This window comes from Hypanus sabinus, chromosome 24 (assembly GCF_030144855.1).
Source record: "Hypanus sabinus isolate sHypSab1 chromosome 24, sHypSab1.hap1, whole genome shotgun sequence".
In the NCBI taxonomy this organism is placed as follows: domain Eukaryota; kingdom Metazoa; phylum Chordata; class Chondrichthyes; order Myliobatiformes; family Dasyatidae; genus Hypanus; species Hypanus sabinus.
The window spans coordinates 16564248-16582824 of NC_082729.1; the positions used below are offsets into that span (position 1 = coordinate 16564248).

The window sequence follows — 18577 nt, forward strand, 5'->3', positions numbered from 1 at the left end:
CAACATGATGGAGACACAGCGGGATAGGCAGAATCAATGGAGAGGAATAAACAATTTCAGGAAGAGAACCTTTACAATGCCTAGAAGGCTTCTTCTTCTCTTTTGATGCTGCCTGACCTGCTGAGTTCCTATAACACTTAGTGTGTGTTGCTCTATATTTCCAGCATCTGCGTAAAAATACAAGTGGGTTGGACTTTGACATTTGATACTCGGTATGCCTGCTGATATTGAACGCATTGCTTGTGGGAACTTGCTGCATTAAAGTGGCTCCTGAGTTTTGTACTCCAAAAAAAATATTGACTACTTGACGTGGAACCGGTGTTGCAGGCACTTTTAATGGCATCATGCTTACCCAGAAACCTCCACGACTAAGCATTCGCCATCAATGACCCAGCGATCAAATGCGCAAGCGTCAGGGCCGCAGCTTGGCCCCAAAATTGCGCATGCGCTTAATGAACAAAAGGCTCTCGAGGGTCGGCAGCAGGTAGGAAACGGAGGGGGGGCTTTATCAGCAGTTGCATCCGCATCCGGACTGAGGGATAATTGTTGCGAGCTTCGGGTACACCGTGGCCCCGCACCCCGGGCAGTCCCGTTTCTTTCCCTGAAACAGCTCCACGATCCGGACCCAGGCCCCGGGGAGCTTTCTGTGATGAGCGAAGCTGCTTGCGCCATTTCTAAAGCGCATGCGCATTGCTGGGACCGTGTCGAATAGACGGGTCTCTCGTTCGTGAGGTTTTTAACCGTGAGAGCATGTTTTGTATCTTTCCTTTTGGGTACATAATGATATAAAACATCTTTGTCCTGAGACCATTCACCTGCTCCGTGTGTGGAAAGGCATTCACTCAGACTTCAAAGAGAAATCTTGCTGTTCTCCCCTTTCACTGTCGTTGACCCAAGGCTCAAACTGAACACGGGCAGAAATGGTCTAGGCAGGAAAAGAGTCGGAGGATTGGTCCAGATGTCTGATTTGTGCCCAGTTAGAAGAGTTGTTTTTCCAAATTGGGTTAAACCTCACTGTAACAGTGTGATATCAGATTTTACACACAGAGGCTAAAATAATCTCATCTGAAATGTTGCCCTTCACCCATTGTTGTCTTTTGTAAATCTTTTTACAGATTGGAAACGGCAAAGAATTTGTGTACAGGAATTTCAAACATAACAGCACGTCAGATTTGCAGTCTCTGTGCAGATGTTTCCCTTGTAACACTGGTTTATCTGTTGATGATCGTTGGAGATGAAGAAGTATCTCATCCCAGCTGGAAAAGTTTTTTGTCTCTGAAATGAGGTTTTCTGTTATAACTCGGTGAAATCGATTGGAACTGGGGTACTGAGATCACACCAGTGTTTGTTGAACAGAGATCAGTCCTCCAACTCCATTGATTGTGCAAGGGGTTCACTATGTCTGACATCTGACTTGATAGCAGGGAGATATCATTCTCCTTCTCTCAGTGTAGGAAGGGGGTCACTCACTCAGCCAACCTACAGTCACATCAGTGAGTTCACTGTGGGGAGAGGCCCTTTCCCTGGTGTGTGTGTGGGAGGGGATCTACTCACTCATCCAGCCTGAAGGAACATCAGCAATTTCACACCATAGAGAGCGAGTTCACCTGTTCTATCTGTGGGAAGCGATTCATGCTGTCGTCCAAACTGAAGATACATCTGAAAATTCACATCAGTGAGAAACTACTTATCTGTTCCTTGTCTGGAAGGAGATAATCACTCAGCTCACCTAGAGAAACAACAGTGACTACACCACAGAGAGACTATTGCGTGTGTGGGAAGAGATTCATTGGTCATCTCACCTACAGACACACCAAGGGAGAGAGCATTCATCTGTTCTGTGTTTGGAAAGAGATTCATTCGGTGATCTGATCTGCTGACACATGAGCGAGTTCACATCGGGGTACATCTGCTCTGAACCTGGGACGGGAGTTACTTGTTCATCCCAACTGCAGACAAACCAGTTAGTTCGCACTGTGGAGAGGCCGTTCACCTGCTCAGACTGTGGGAAGAGATTCACTCAGTCATCCCACCTACTGACACACCAGTTAGTTCACACTGGGGAGAAACCATTCACCTGTTTAGACTGTGGGAAAGGATTCACTCGGTCATCTCAACTGAAGGTACATCAGCGAGTTCACACAGGAGAGAGACCATTCACCTGCTTAGACTGTGGGAAGGGATTCTCTCGGTCATCTGACCTACTAGCACATCAGTCAGTTCACACTGGGGAGAGGCCATTCACCTGCTCAGTCTGTGGGAAGGGATTTCCTCGGTCATTTCAACTGAAGGTACATCAGCGGGTTCACACTGGGGAGAGGCCGTTCAAATGCTCTGAATGTGGGAAGGGATTCACCCAGTTAGCCCACCTACAGACACACCAGCGAGTTCACACCGGAGAGAGACCATTCACCTGTTCTGTGTGTGGAAAGGCATTCACTCAGTTATCAAGCCTCCAGACACACCAGTCAGTTCACACTGGGGAGAGGCCGTTCACTTGCTCAGACTGTGGGAAGGGATTCACTCAGTTATCCCACCTACAGACGCATCAGTCAGTTCACACTGGGAAGAAGCCGTTCACCTGCTCAGACTGTGGGAAGGGATTTCCTCGGTCATTTCAACTGAAGCTACATCAGCGAGTTCACACTGGGGAGAGGCCGTTCACTTGCTCAGACTGTGGGAAGGGATTCACTCAGTCATCCCACTTGCTGGCACACCAGTCGGTTCACACTGGGGAATGGCCATTCACCTGTTCTGTATGTGGGAAGGGATTCACTCAGTCATCCCACTTAATAGCACACCAGTCAGTTCACACAGGGGAGAAACCATTTGCCTGCTCAGACTGTGGGAAGGGATTCACTCGATCATTTCAACTGAAGGTACATCAGCGAATTCACACTGGGGAAAGGCCATTTTCCTGCTCAGACTGTGGGAAGAGATTCTCTCGGTCATCCCACCTACTGGCTCACCAGTCAGTTCACACTGGGGAGAAGTCATTCATCTGCTCTGACTGTGGGAAGGGATTCACTCGGTCTTCTCAACTGAAGGAACATCAGCGAGTCCATACTGGGGAGAGGCCGTTCACCTGCTCAGACTGTGGGAAGGGATTTCCTCGGTCATTTCAACTGAAGGTACATCAGCGGTTTCACACTGGGGAGAGGCCATTCATCTGCTCTGAATGTGGGAAGGGATTCATTCAGTCATCTCACCTACAGACACACCTGCGAATTCACATGGGAGAGAGATCATTCATCTGTTCCATGTGTGGGAAGGGATTTACTCACTCATCCCACCTACAAACACATCAGTGTGTTCACACTGGGGAGAAGCCGTTCATCTACTCAGAATGTGAGAAGGGATTCACTTGCTCATCTCACCTACTGACACACCAGCAGGTTCACGCTGGGGACAGGCCATTCACCTGCTCAGACTGGGAAGGGATTTCCTCAGTCATTTCAACTGAAGGTACATCAGCGAGTTCACACTGGGGAGAAACCATTCACCTGCTCTGAGCGTGGGAAGGGATTCACTTGATCATCTCACATTGTGATACACCATTGGGTCCACACTGGGGAAACAGTTTAAATAAGCTGCATGCTGAATATGTAAACCACCACTGTTGCTGAATCCAGAGGCAAGTTCAAAAGTGACTGTTGGTGTTGAACTCTGCAATTATTGCTGCTGCTCCTCACACCCAGTTCACACTGGGCATGGGAGGAGTTTCTTCTGTTAATATTCAACCTTAAAGCGTCTGGAGTTTAATATTCTGGATCTGTGACTAATAAATAAGTTCTATTTTAAACTCGGTCTCAGGTACTTAGTGAATCTGCAACACATCCAGTGTACAGTAGGGAGTCAACTCAACCTAGCTGCTTCCTGCCAGAGTTTCTGTTCCAGGATAGTCCTTTTAAATCCATCCCTGCTGTTTACCTCTTGCTCTCCTCTACCCCTGTCCAGAGCCCGAAACACTGCCCTGTTTTGACCCTTCTCTAGTTCCTGACCCTGCAGCCGTGTTGTTAGAATACACCACTGTCCTCTAAAGTCTGAAAGCAGAATAGGGAACCATTAGTTAGGTGAGGGTATACACTCAGCGATTCAGGAACAGCTTCTTCCCCTCTGCCATCCAATCCCTAAATGGACATCGAACCCTTGGACACTACCTCACTTGTTTAGTATATATTATTTCCATTTTTTGCATGATTTTAAATCTATTCAATATATGTATACCTGTAATTGATTTATTTATTATTATTTTCTTTATTTTTTTCTTCTGTTATGTATTGCATTGAACTGCTGCTGCTGCTAAGTTAACAAATTTCACGACGCACGCCGGTGATAATACACTTGATTCTGATTCTCATGGAGCAGGGTCAGAAACCAGACACAGGTGAGCACAGGGCAGAGTTTGGGGCTTTGGACAGTGGTAGGGGTAACAGCATATGATGAGGAGCAGGGAAACTGCAGGGGACATGGCAACTTTTGGAAGCAGATTGACAGAAAAAAACAGTAGGTTGACTTTGTTGACATTGAGAATATTGCTTGTGGGAGCTTGCTGTGTGTTAAACTGGCTACTGAGTTCTCATAAAAATATTGACTGAATTGGTGGCCTTTGGTAGAGGGGCGGTAGTGTTTGTAAATGCTTTCAATGGCACTGTTCTTACCCAGAAATCTGTGAGCTTCAGTACTTACTACCACTGCGAATCAAGCATGCAGGTGCCAAGAGTTCCAACGTTATGTTGAAAGGATCACTTGTGTTCCTTGGAAAAAAGGCTTCAGGAGTGGGTGTACTGCACCTCCCAGGCACAGCTGAGATCTTGCCAAACGGTTTGGGACTTGGACGAAAAATATGGTAACGAGTTTATCTTGCATGCATAACTTGTAATGTATCTTTCAGATAAGTAGATGTGTGATTTCTTACCAATCAGTGGAGTATTAAGATCAGGTCCAATGTCCAGAACCAGATGATATTCATACCTCAGAAGATAATGGGAAAGGTTGCGACTGAGCCTTAACAGAAAGAACTGGGCCCAACTTCCAGTGAATTAAAATATTTGAACGAGGCAAAATCATGTCCTTGTGTCACTTTTGGTTCTTTAGTAGATCACTTTTGTTGAACGATATTTGGTTTTGGATCCTTCAGTCAAGTGAGATCATTGTTTCTTCTATTCTACTTGCATGTGAGATGATAAACATCTCTGTCTTGGGTCATAATTGACTTGTAGCAGTCATACCATGGAAGTTCCACACATTAACAATCTCAAATCACCTACCCTTGACCTTCATTAGCACTGCCTTTGCCAAGTTCTGCACTGTCAATCACCTCAGGGTGACGGTGATCAGAAAGTCTCCAGAAGCACCATATAAATACCCTATGCTCCTGGTAGAGCTGTGGGTCATGGCCAGAACTGATAAGCTATAGCAATGGGCAGAGACACATTGAGGCAATTCACAGACAGCTGATGAGCAGGAATGTCCCATTATGATAAAGATTGGTAGTCACAGAATTTAATGCTTGATCAGCAACCAAATTTGTTCTTGTAATTTGTGTGGAGTCTCACAGTAACAGATATCAGAGATCACCCTTTGAGATTGAAATGATCCCATCTGAAATGCTGTCCTTCACAAATTGATGCCTATTGTAAACTTTTTACAGGGTAGAAAAAGCAAAGATTTGTGTACAGCAGTCTCAAACACAACTCAGCAGTTCTGCTCTGAATGTGTTTTTACCAGCACTTGACGGCCATCGATCTTTGAAGGTGGCATTGGAGATGCTAGGTAGCATGATAGATACCACGCCAGTAGTAGCAAGGAGAACCCAATCCAATGTATGGATAAAATTTGGATGAACCGTCCTGGAGATAAACCTTGTTAACTGTCTTCAAGTTATTGAAGCAGAGAGCAGGTATTTCTTCTGTAACTCCAGTTGTCGATACTTGGAACAGAAGGCACATCACATCCCAGCTTGAAACATGCATGTGCTTTCTGTCTGAAATGAAATTTTCTGTTTTGACTTCTTATTGAAACCCATTGGTCCAGGGCCCTGTGAACACTACAATAGATCTTCACTGGAGATCAGGTGCTCAACTGCTTGAAGTATGGGTGGGATTCACTGTGTCCTTGGATCTGATGAGACATCAGGGTGTTCATAGCAAGGAAATATCATTCACCTGTTCTGAGTATGTGAAAGGATTTAGTTGTTCATTTAGCCTGCAGGTAGGTCAGCAAATTCACAGTAAGGAAAGGTCACTTGGCAGATGATGTTTAATGTGAATAAGTGTGAGGTTATCCACTTTGGGAGTAAGAACAGGAAGGCAGATTATTATCTGAACAGTGTAGAGTTAGGTAAGGGAGAAATACAAAGAGATCTAGGAGTCCTTGTTCATCAGTCACTGAAGGTGAATGAGCAAGTGCAGCAGGCAGTGAAGAAGGCTAATGGAATGTTGGCCTTTATTACAAAGGGAATTGAGTACAAGAGCAAGGAAATCCTTTTGCATTTGTACAGAGCCCTGGTGAGATCACACCTGGAGTATTGTGTACAGTTTTGGTCTCCAAGGTTAAGGAAGGACATCCTGGCTGTAGAGGAAGTGCAGCGTAGATTCACAAGGTTAATTCCTGGGATGTCTGGACTGTCTTACGCAGAGAGGTTAGAGAGACTGGGCTTGTACACGCTGGAATTAAGGAGATTGAGAGGGGATCTGATTGCAACATATAAGATTATTAAGGGATTGGACAAGATAGAGGCAGGAAATATGTTCCAAATGCTGGGAGAGTCCAGAACCAGAAGGCATGGTTTGAGAATAAGGGGTAGGTCATTTAGGACAGAGTTAAGGAAAAACTTCTCCCAGAGAGATGTGGGGGTCTGGAATGCACTGCCTCGGAAGGCAGTGGAGGCCAATTCTCTGGATGCTTTCAAGAAGGAGCTAGATAGGTATCTTATGGATAGGGGAATCAAGGGATATGGGGACAAGGCAGGAACTGGGTATTGATAGTAGATAATCAGCCATGATCTCAGAAAGGCTTGCAGGCTCGAAGGGCCAAATGGTCTACTTCTGCACCTATTGTCTATTCATCTGTTGTGTGTGTGGGAAGGGATAAATGCAGTCTTCCAACCACACTGATGAGTTTACACTGGAGAGAGGCCATTCCTTTGCTAGGTTGTGGAATGGGATATGATTAGCTCTGTCATCCAGCCTGAAGGTACATTACATCAGAGAATTCTCACCATGGGATACCATAGTACCATAGTACACCATAGTACACTTGTCCTGACTGGAAGTGGGATTCATTCAGTTCTCCAACATGAAGACACATCAGAATCCATACCAGGGAGAAGCCATTCACCCGCTCTCTCTGCGGGATGGGATTCATTTAAAAAGAGACTCAGTGCAATCAATTAAGCACATTTACCAAAAGCACTCACACAGCATGGGACAGGAAAGAAGCACCAATGCGCTACTGTTCCACGTAGCCGCCCACAGGCAGGCATAGCTGGGACCCATGGCACATCTTTTGTTTGAAGGGAGGAACCAAAGGAGAAATTATTAAGAGTGAGGACAAGTTTTGACAGGCGGAGGAGGGAGGAGAATGTCATCTATGTGGAATAGTCTATATTCCAAACCTTAGCTGGTATCACTCCCCAACTTTTCCTACGCTACATCAACGGCTATTGGTGCTGCTTCCTGCACCCATGCGGAGCTCGTCAATCAACTTCCCTGCTCTTCACTTTGCCTTCCCCCACCTCCTGGTTTCACCTATCAGCTTGTGGTTCTTCCTTACCTTCCCCCTCTCACTCTGACTCCTGCCGAAGGATTTCCACCCAAAACATTGACTGTACTCTTTTCCTAGACGCTGCCCGGCCTGCTGGGTTCATCCAGCATTTTGTGTGTGCAGCTCTGACTCCTTATCTTTTTTTTTCAGTCCTGATGAAGGGTCTCTGCCCCAAACGTCGACTGTTTACTTCTTTCCATAGGTGCTGCCTGGCCTGCTGAGTTTCTCCAGCAGTTTGAGTCTGTTGCTTGAATTTCCAGCAGCTGCAGATTTTTTCTTGTTTGTCCTTGCTTTGCTGTGTGAGTGCTTTTAGGGCTTTACCCATGATGGATTGGTGGTACCCATTATATTTTGTAGTTTTTACTGCTCAAGGGGATTGATGTTCTCATACCAGGCCATGATACAACCTGTCAGTACACTCTCCACTGCAGATTTATAAAAGTTTGTTGAAGTTCCAGATGACATGTGGAATTTATGGAACTTCAAAGAAAATTGAGGCTTTCCAAGCCATCTTTGTAATGGCATTTATGTGCTGGTCCTAGCACAGACCCTCTGAAATGATGACATTGAAGAAGTTAGACTTTCTAACTCTCTCTACCTCTGATGAGAACTGACTCCCTAAGAACAGGGGATTTGAGTCGCACTCCATCAGGTTCAAGAACAATTATTACCCTTCCACTCATAGGCTCCTGAAACAGTGTGGATTACTCCATTCAACTCAACTCTGAACTGATTCTACAAACTAAGGACTCACTTTCAAGGACTCTACAACTGCTGTTCTCAGTATTATTTAAATTACTGTTTATTTTTTATTATTTGTTATTTGTATTTACATACTTTGTCTTCTTGGCACATTGGTTGTGTGCAAGTTTTTCATTAATTATATTGTATTTCTCTGTTCTGATGTAAATGCCCACAAGAAAATGAATCTCAGAGTTGTATATGGTGACCTATATGTACTTTGATATAAATTTACTTTAAGTTTCTTGTGATCTCAGACAGAGCAGTTGCCCTACCAAGCAATGATGGATCCAGGTAGGAACTTTTCTGTGGTGCATCAATTAAAAGACAAGTGTGTGCAGTCCCTGACTGGGGAACACTCAATGCCCACACTGGCTATACAGTAAGGGCATCCGATTCTGAAGGGAGGGATGGCACCATGTGCAAAGTGCAGAGCCAAGAGGAACTTGGTGAACCTAGCCAGTGTCCCGTACAGCTGCTGGCATCAATGTCGGCACATTGCAAAGAATGGCTGCAATTCTTCGTAAGATCACCACCCTCACCTCCTCGTACTCGAAGGGTTCATAGTCAGCCTTAAACTCTTATTCCATACCTGGGTGGAATGGGACAGACATAGGTTTTTGGACCAGGCTTCACCCCCCTCATGTGGCTCCTCGCATTACAAATCACTCCCACCATCCAAGTCCAAATCCTTCCTTTCACAGAAACATACAGCAAGAAAACAAACCCTTCTGTTCAGTGGCACAGGACGTTATAGTGCAGGTGTACAAGATGTTAGTGAAACCATGCCTGGAGTATTTTCTACAGTTCTGTAAGTAAGGCAGACGAACTTACGTGGACAAGCATGTGGAATTATGATGTTGTAGGCATTAGTGAGATTTGGTTGCAGGGGGGACAGGACTGTCAGTTCAGTGTTCTTGTTTTAGTCATAATAGAGGAGGAGGTATTAATGGTGAAGGGGTGGCATTACTATTCTGGGAAATCACCACAGGGATGCCCAGATAGAACAGACTGGAGGGCTCGTCTACTGAGGAAATAAGAGTGGAACTGAAGGATAAGAAAGGGTTGATGAGGTTAATGGGTTTACATTATTGTCATTTAGAAACCACAAATGCAATGTAGTTAAAAAATGAGACAATGTTCCTCCAGAATGATATCACAAAAGCATGTGACAAAACAGACTACACCAAAAAATCCACATAACATTTGGCAATCCCCAATCCAGAGTCCGGAGAGGCTGCTGCGTATTAATATCATGCTGCCGTCTTAGCACGTTCCCCGGAAAGGAGCTCCAAATCAACTAGACAAAACAAGACCAAAAACTAAAGCTACAAGACCTGCACAAAACCACATAGTTACAACAGTGCAAATAATAGCATAATTGATAAAAAAAAAACAGACCATGGGCACAGTAAAAATAGTCCAAAGATGTTAAAGGACTATGAGTTCAAAAGAAATCACCACACAGTTTCCACAAGTCCCCAGGGTCCCGACAGACTCGCCATACCACGCTGGCTGCAGAAGGGAATACCCCCACTATGGACTTCCACGGCGCTGCCTGACTCTGCTTCGCAGATGCAGCAGACAACGAAAGCTCCATCGAAACCAGCCTCGCAGACGCAGCACACAGTGAAAGCGACCTGACCACAGCGGACTCCGAGTCCGTCGAACCTCTGAGCCAACGACCATCCCCTCCGGTACAGCTTCTCCAAGCACCATCCTCTGCCGAGCGTATTAAGACGGCCCCGCCAACGGCCATCGGCAATGCGACCCCGAGGACTGGGGGCCTGTTCTTCCCAGCAGAGTCCCGGACCTCACAGCAGCTGCAACAATGAAGAAGGTCTTCCTGGAGATTTCCCGATGTTCCTCCATGCTCCCACGTCTGTTTTCAATCAAATATGATTGCACACGGCACCCCATTTCACAAATAACAGGTAATCAGCTCAGGAGTGGCCGCTGCAAGCTGTGTTGTGCTGCCATCTTGGATCAGAATATAGAAGGCTGATTAGCAGGAGGCAGAGAGTGGGAATAAAGGGTGCCTTTTCTGGTTGGCTGTCGGTGACTAGTAGTGTTCTGCAGGGGTTGGTGTTGGGACCACTTCTTTTTATGTTTTATGTCAATGATTTGGATGACAGAATTGATGGCTTTCTGGCCAGGTTTGCAGATGAAATAAAGATTTGTGGAGGAGGGTGCTGCAGTGAAAGCAGGGAGGCTGCAGAGGGACCTAGAAATATTAGGAGAATGGGCAAAGAAGTGGCAGATGGAATACACTGTTGGGAAGTGTATGGTCATGCACTTTGGTAGAGGGGATAAAAGTATAGATTGTTTTCTAAATGGGGATAAAATTCAAAGATCTGAGGTGCACAAGGATTTGGGAATCCTCATGCAGGATTCAGTGAAGGTTAATTTGCAGATTTGGTGAGGAAGGCAAATGCAACATTAGCATTCATTTCAGGAGGACAAGAATATAAAATCAAGGCTGTTATGCTGATGTTTGATAAGGCACTGGTGAGGCCTCACGGAGTATTGTGAGCAGTTTTATGCCCCTGATCAAAGGAAAGACATGCTAACATTGGAGGGTTCAAAGGAAGTTCACAAAAATGATTCCAGAATTGAAAGGGCTATTGGGCTTGAACTTAATGCAATTTGGAAGAATGAGGGGGATCTCATTGAAACCTATCGAATGTTGAAAGGCCAAGATAAAATGGATGTGGAAAGAAAGTTTCCCCCAGTGAGGGAGTCTTGGACCAGAGAGCACAGGCTCGGAATACAGGGATGTCCTTTTAGAACAGTGATGATGAGGAATTTCTTTAGCTGGAGGGTAGTGTATCTGTGGAGTTCATTCCCACAGGTGGCAGTGGAGGCCAGGTTATTGGGCATATTTAAGATGGAGGTTGATAGGCTCTGGATTAGTCAGTACGTGAAAAGTTACAGGAAGAAGGTGGGAGAATGGGGTTTAGAGTGAAAATGAAACAGACCTGATGAAATGGCGGAGCTGACTCAATGGGCCAAAGTCAGAAACAACTAAACAAATTGTATCGTGATACACCTTCTATCCATAGATGTTTGAAATTATACGTTCCTGCAAAAACATGAATTCAATAAGGGCAGAACATTAAACATAAAGAAAGGTGCAACTGAGCTAGTAGGATATAAACAAAGCAGCAGGATACAACTGATGGATGAATATGAAACATATGTACATATCTGCGATATCAACAAGCAAAGAGAATAGATCATAGTGTGATAAAGGGAAAACTTTCGACAGAATATACTTACGGGGTTAAGAAAGTCTACCAAATAGAGCTCAATAATAAGAAGGTAACAAAGGCAATAAACACTTTTGGTATACCCATATTAATGTAGTTCCATTTAGACCACAGTAATACTGATACATTTGATTTTAGCTTCTGCCCAAACTGCAGGATGGATTCTATCATATTATATGATCACTGCCTAAAAGGTTCAAATTTGGTTCATTACACAACCCTCAATCCAGAATTGCCTTTTTCCCAGGGTGCTCAACCACAAGCTGTTCTAAAAAGCCATCTTGTAAGCATTCTACAAATTCCTCCTCTTGGGATCCAGCACCAACCTGATTGTCCCAATCTATCTGCATATTAAAGTACCCCACAATCATGACTTTTCCCTTTTTAAATGCATTCTTATCTTCCATTGTAATTTATATCCTATGTCCTGGCTACTGTTTGGAGGCCTGAATATAATTCCCATCAGGGTCTTTTTACCCTTGTAGTTTCTTAACTCTGCACACAAGTATTCCACACCTGATCCTATGTCATCTCTTTCTAAGGATTTGATTTCATTTCTGAGGCTGTGCCTGCTGGTCTTAGACTCTCCCACCGTAGGAATCATCCTCTCCACGTCCATCCTACCAAGGCCTTTCACCATTCAATAGGTTTCAATTACCTCACCTTCTGAATTCTAGTGAATACAGTGATGGCCTAGAACCATCAAAAACTCTTCATATGACAAGCTGTTTAATCCTGGAATCATTTTCGTGAATCTCCTATGAACCCTTTCCAGTTTCAGTACATCCAAAGACGCTTTTAAAACTGCTCACAATATTCCATGTGAGCCCTCACCAGTGCTTTATAAAGTCTCAACATTACATCCTTGCATATATTTTCCAGTCCTTTTGAAATAAATGCTAACGTTGCATTTGGCTGCTTCACCACAGACTCAACCTGTAAACCCTACACAAGGACTCCCAAGCCCCATTGTTCCTCAGTTTTTAGTATTTTCTCTCCATTTATTAAAAAGTCAACCCTTTCAGTTTTTTCTACCAAAGTGCATGACCATACTCTTCCCAACACTATATTCCACCTGCCATTTCTTTCCCCATTCTCCTAAGCTGTTTGTCCATCTGTAGCCTCTCAGCTTCCTCAAAACTACCTGCCTCTCCACCTGTCTTCATATTGTCTGCAAGCTTTGCAACTAAGCCATCAATTTCATCATATTGAAATATAATGTAAAAAGAATTGATCCCAAAACTGACCCTCGTGGAACACCAGCAGCCAACCAGAAAATACTCCCTTTATTCTCACTCTTTCCCCCTGCCAATCGGACACTACTTTTTCCATGCTAAGATCCTTCCTGTAATACCATGGGTTTGTAGCTTGGTAAGCAGCCTCATCTTTTGGGACTTTGTCAAAGGCCTTCTGAAAATCCAAGTACACAACATCAACTGATTTCTCCTTTGTCTATCCTGCTTGTTATTTCTTCAAAGAATTCCGACAGATTTGTCAGGCAAGATTTTCCCTTGAGTAAACCTGACAGACTATGATCTATTTTATCATCTGTCTCCAAGTACTTAAAACCTCCTGCCTTAAAAATCGACTCCAACATCTTCCCAACCACTGTAGTCAGACTACCTGGCCTGTAGTTTCCTTTCTTCTGCCTGTCTTCCTCTTTGACGACTGCAGTGATATTTACAATTTTCCAATCTTGCTGAACCAATCCATAATCTAGTGATTCTTGGAAGATCATTACCATAACTCTACAATCCCCTCAATCAACTCTTTCAGAACACTGGGGTGTACACAATCTGGTCCAGGTGATTTATGTACCTTCAGACCTTTCAGTTTCCCCAGAACCCTCTCTCTAACAATGATAACTTCATCCACTTAATGACCACTGACACCTGGAAATTCCAGCATACTGCTCGAGTATTCCACAGTGAGGACATACAAAATACTTCTTCAGTTCATCTGCCATTTCCTTGTCCCCCATTATTACCTCTCCACATCATTTTCTAGTGGTCCGATATCCACTCTCCTCTCTTTTACATGTTATGTGTCTGTAGAAACTTTTGTTATCCTCTTTAATATTACTGACTAGATTGCTTTCGTATTCCATCTTTACATTCTTTATTACTTTTTTGTTGCCTTCTGTTGGTTGTTAAACATTTCTCAATTCTCTCACCTCCCAGTAATTTTGCTCTTTTATATGCCCTCTCTTTGTTTTTTACGTTGGCTTTGACGTCTCTTGTTAGCCATGATTGTATCATCTTGCCTTTAGAATACTTCTTCCTCTTTGGGATGTATATATCCTGTGCCTTCGGGATTGCTTCCAGAAATTCCAGTCGTTGCTGCTCTGCCATCATCCCTGCCAGTGTTCCTTTTCCCATCAATTCTGCCAACTCCTCTCGCATGCCTCTGTAATTCCCTTTACTCTAATGCATGTCCCTAAAGGTTCTTTTACCTTAAGCTCTCCAATCAATTCTGGTTCATTGCAGAACAGCTAACCCAGAATAGCTGATCTCCTAGTGGGCACAACCGCGAGCTGCTCAAAAAATCCATCTCTTAGGCACTCTAGAAACCCTCCTTCTGGAATCCAGCACCAAACTGATTTTCCCAGTTTACCTGCATATTGAAATCCCCCATGACCATTGTAACATTGCCCTTCTGGCCTGCATTTGCTATTTCCCATTGTAATTTGTAGGCCACATTCTTCCTACTCTTTGGGGGTCTGTATGCAACTCCCATCAGGGTCTTTTTACCCTTGCAGTTCCTTAGCTCTATCTACAATGATTCAACACCTTCCAACCCTACGCGAGATCTTTCTAATAGAATGATACATCCACCTTTCGTATGATACTTCTGGCAACTTTGTCTGAGGTCTTACCTCAGACCTTCGTAACCTCTGCACGAACTGTTCCAGCACTGTGGTTCCAAGCCCCCTGCAATTCTCATTTAAATCCCACCATGTAGCATTAAAAAAAACTTCCCTCCAAGATAATAGTTCCCCTCCAGTTCAGGGGCAAACCGTGCCACCTGTACAGGTCCCACCTTCTATAGAAGGAGTTCAATAATCCAACAATCTTATGCTCTCCCTCCCACACCAACTCCTTAGCCATGTATTAAACTGTGTAATCTTCCTATTTCTGGCCTCACTAGCATGTGATGTGCTAGCAATCCTGAGATCACAACCCAGGAAGTCCTGCTCTTTAACTTAGTACCTAACTTTCTGAACTCCATATGCAGAACCTCACCACTCATCCTACCCATGTCATTGGTACCTACACAGACCATGACTTCTGGCTGTTCACCCTCCCACTTAAGAATGATAAAGATCAGTATGAGATATCCCGGATCCTGGTACCCAGGAGGTAATATACCATCTGGGAATCTTGTTCTTGCCCACAGAACCTCCTGTCCGTTCCCCCAAGTAATAAATCCCCTTTCACCACAGTGTGCCTCTTCTCCCCCTTCCCTTCTGAGTCACAGAGCTAGGATTCTTCTCCTAATCTCCAGGGAATAAATCTATTCACCTTTCCCTATAACTCAGATTCTCAGGTCCCAGTAACATCATTGTGAACCTTCTCTGCACTCTTTCACGTTTATCATGACCTTTCCTGTAGGTAGGTAACTAGAACTGAACACAATACTTACAGATTTGGTCTGACCAAGATCTTATAAAGCTTCAACATCTCCTAACTTCTTTACTCAATAATATCATTTATTAAGCCCAATCATCCAAGAGCTCTTTTATGGCACTTTCTACATGTGGTGCTACTTTAACGAAATTATGTATCTGTATTCCCATATGGATCTTCAAGTAGGCCAATTTTGTGTCTTGCTATGCACTTGCTCGTCTTCCAGAACAACCTCATTCTTTATTTAGTCCCTCTGGTGTCCTTACTTCTCTTTTATCTCCTCAAGTGCATCACTTGTTCCTTGTTGCCTATTCCTGCAAAAGACTTTTTTTAAAACAGGGTTGCAATATCTCTCGAAAACCAAAATTCCCTGAACCTTTTCGTCTAACAGGAGCATACAAGCATTTTACCCTCAATATTTCAGTTCTCAAGCCATTCCACTTACCCAGCCTCCCTTTGCCAGAGAACAACCTATCCCAATCAACACATGCCATTCCATTCTGATACCGTCGGAATTGGCCTGACTCTAATTTGGAATCTCAACAAGAGGACCAATCCTATCCTTCTCCAAAATTATCTTGAAACCAACCGAAATATGACCACTAGTGAACCGATACACTGCCGGGCAAAGACCGCTCCCCCACACCGTCCTGTTGCCACGGGAACGGCGTCAGTGACGTCGCGCAAAAAAGATCCTACCAAGTGCCTTCCCGTCATGTGATACTCAGACCGCAGACCGGGAGGCGGAGCACAGTCGCATGTCAATCAGCGAGCCGCCCCTGGCAGTCACAGGGGCTTCGGTGAGGGAGGGGAAATAGAATTTGGCACCGGGACAGGGAGGCCGATCGTTTCAATTATCCGTATATTGAAGGAGAGAAACTGATGAAAAATAATAGTTTAGTTATGTTAAGATGATTCTTTTCAGAACTTGTTTGATATAATCAGTTTAAAATGACGAACGGATCGAAAACAGACTGAAACCGCTGGAAAATTTAAACTAAAGCAGAGAAACTCAGGAAGCAGCTATGGAGAGAGGAAGGGAGTGAACATTTCAGGTTAGAATTTGGAAAGTGAGGGAAACGCAACAAGCGAGAAAAAGCTGCAGATGCTGGAAATCCAAGCAGCACACATAAAACGCTTTGGGAACTCAGCAGGCCAGGCGGCATCGATGGAAAAGAGTAAACTGTCGACGTTTCGGGCCGAGACCTCACTTTAATTTGCAGAAAAGAATGTTGGAGAAATCGATGGAATTAAATGAATAGCAGTACAGTATAAACCGAAGCCGGGGGAACAGGGCAATGAGGACAGAAAGATGGTGAATAAGATTATCATATTTATCTCATGTACATGTTTCTAATAGCAGAGATTCGTTTATTCCCACATTCACGGAATGTTACAACACTATAACAGGCCATTCGGCCCTTCAGGTTCATACCAACTGGAAGGAACCCATCCATATTAATTCCTTCTTCCAGCACTTAGCCTGGGCAATTCAAGTGTTTGATGAGATATTTCTGAAATACCGTCAGCAACTCTGGTTTCACCGCTATCTCTGGTACTCCAGGTACTGTACTAACCACTGTCTGGGCAAACAGGTTCTCCTCAGATCTTCTCTCAACCTTTGACCCCCTCAACCTAACCCCATGTCCAGCAGTTTCATCTACTCATGTTGGGGAAAAGCTCTCTGCAACCTATCCTATCTCTACCCCTCCTCATCATTTTCTATACCCAAATCGCCTCCCCTTATCAACAGGGATACTGGGTCCAATTTTGTTTGTCATCTATATCAATGACCTGGATGATAATATTATAAAATGGATCAACAAATTTGTGGATGGCGCCAAGATTGGGGATGTAGTGGACAACGAGGAAGGCCATTGAAGCTTGCAGTGTGATCTGGGAATACAGACCCATTATTCCTTGAAAGTGGGGTTGTAGGTAGCGAGGAATGTAAAGAGAGCTGTAGGTATATTGGCCTTCATAAATCAAAACACTGAGTACAGGAGATGGGATGTTATGTTGAGGTGAAATGAATGAGGTCAAGTTTGGAGTATTGAATGCAGTTCTGGCCACCTATCTGCAGTTAACCATCTGTCCCAGAAAACATTTGAAGCTGTAACCACAAAGAGAATAAATGCACATTTCCAAAACTTCCAACAATCAGGCAAAGTGAACAGGGTTTTGTGAAACAGGAAATAAATGCATGCTACAATAGTCATGGGGGATTTCAATATGCAGGTAGACTGGGGAAATCAGATTGTTGCTGGATTACAGGAGGTTGAATTTCTAAAGTATTAATGAGAGCAACTCATGGTTGAGCCTACTAGGGGATCAGTTATTCTGGATTGGGTGTTATGCCATGAACCAGAATTGATTGGAGAACTTAAAGTAAAAGAACCCTTAGGGGCAAGTGATCATAATATGATCAAATTCACCCTGAAATTGAGAAGGAAAAGCTAAAGCCAAATATATCAGTAATTACAGTGGAGTAAAGAGAATTACAGAGGCATGAGAGAGGAGTTGGCTATAATTGATTGAAAAAAAACACTGGCAGAAATGATGGCAAAGCAGCAATGGTTGCAATTTCTGGAAGCAATTCAGAAGGCACTGGATATACACAATCCAAGGAGGAAGAAATATTCTAAAAAAAGACAATACAATCATGGTTAACAAGAGAAGTCAAAATCACCATCAAACCCGAAGAGAGGGCAAAATTCAGAGGATTGGGAAACTTTTAAAAACCAACGGAAGGCAACGAAAAAAATCATTAAGAAGGTAAAGATGAAAAACAAAAATACGCTAGCCAATAATATTAAGGAGGATACCAAAAGTTTCTTCAGATACATAATGTGGAAAGTAGTGGCGACAGATATCAGGTTGCTGGAAAACAATGCTGGAGAGGTGGTAATAAGGGAAAAAGAAATAGTAGTCAAACTGAGTAAATATATTTCATCAATCTTTAGTGTTGAAGACAGTAGCAGTACGGAGGAAGTTCCAGGTGTCATGAAGTGTGTGAAGGTACCTAAACTGAGAGAAAGTTCTTAAGAAACCATAAGATCTGAAGGTTGATAAGTCACCTGGACCAGATGGTGTACACCCTAGTGTTCTGAAAGAGGTGGCTGAAGAGATTGTTTTAAGAGTCACTAGATTCTGGAAGACTGGAAGATTTCAAAT

General features: G+C 43.8%; 1 protein-coding gene across 1 annotated transcript; it reads left to right on the plus strand.

Annotated features, from left to right (window-relative positions):
- Positions 1 to 408: 408 nt before the first annotated feature.
- On the plus strand, positions 409 to 3803 carry LOC132380501 (gastrula zinc finger protein XlCGF57.1-like). The gene is made up of 2 exons (XM_059949358.1): positions 409 to 484; positions 1116 to 3803. The coding sequence occupies exon 2, from the start codon at positions 1884 to 1886 to the stop codon at positions 3510 to 3512; it is 1629 nt and encodes a 542-aa protein (XP_059805341.1). The 5' UTR covers positions 409 to 484; positions 1116 to 1883; the 3' UTR covers positions 3513 to 3803.
- Positions 3804 to 18577: the final 14774 nt, after the last annotated feature.

What these genes read in the sequence shown, in the direction of transcription:
- LOC132380501 (XM_059949358.1), top strand. Translation starts at nt 1,884, where the DNA reads ATGAGCGAGTTCACATCGGGGTACATCTGCTCTGAACCTGGGACGGGA.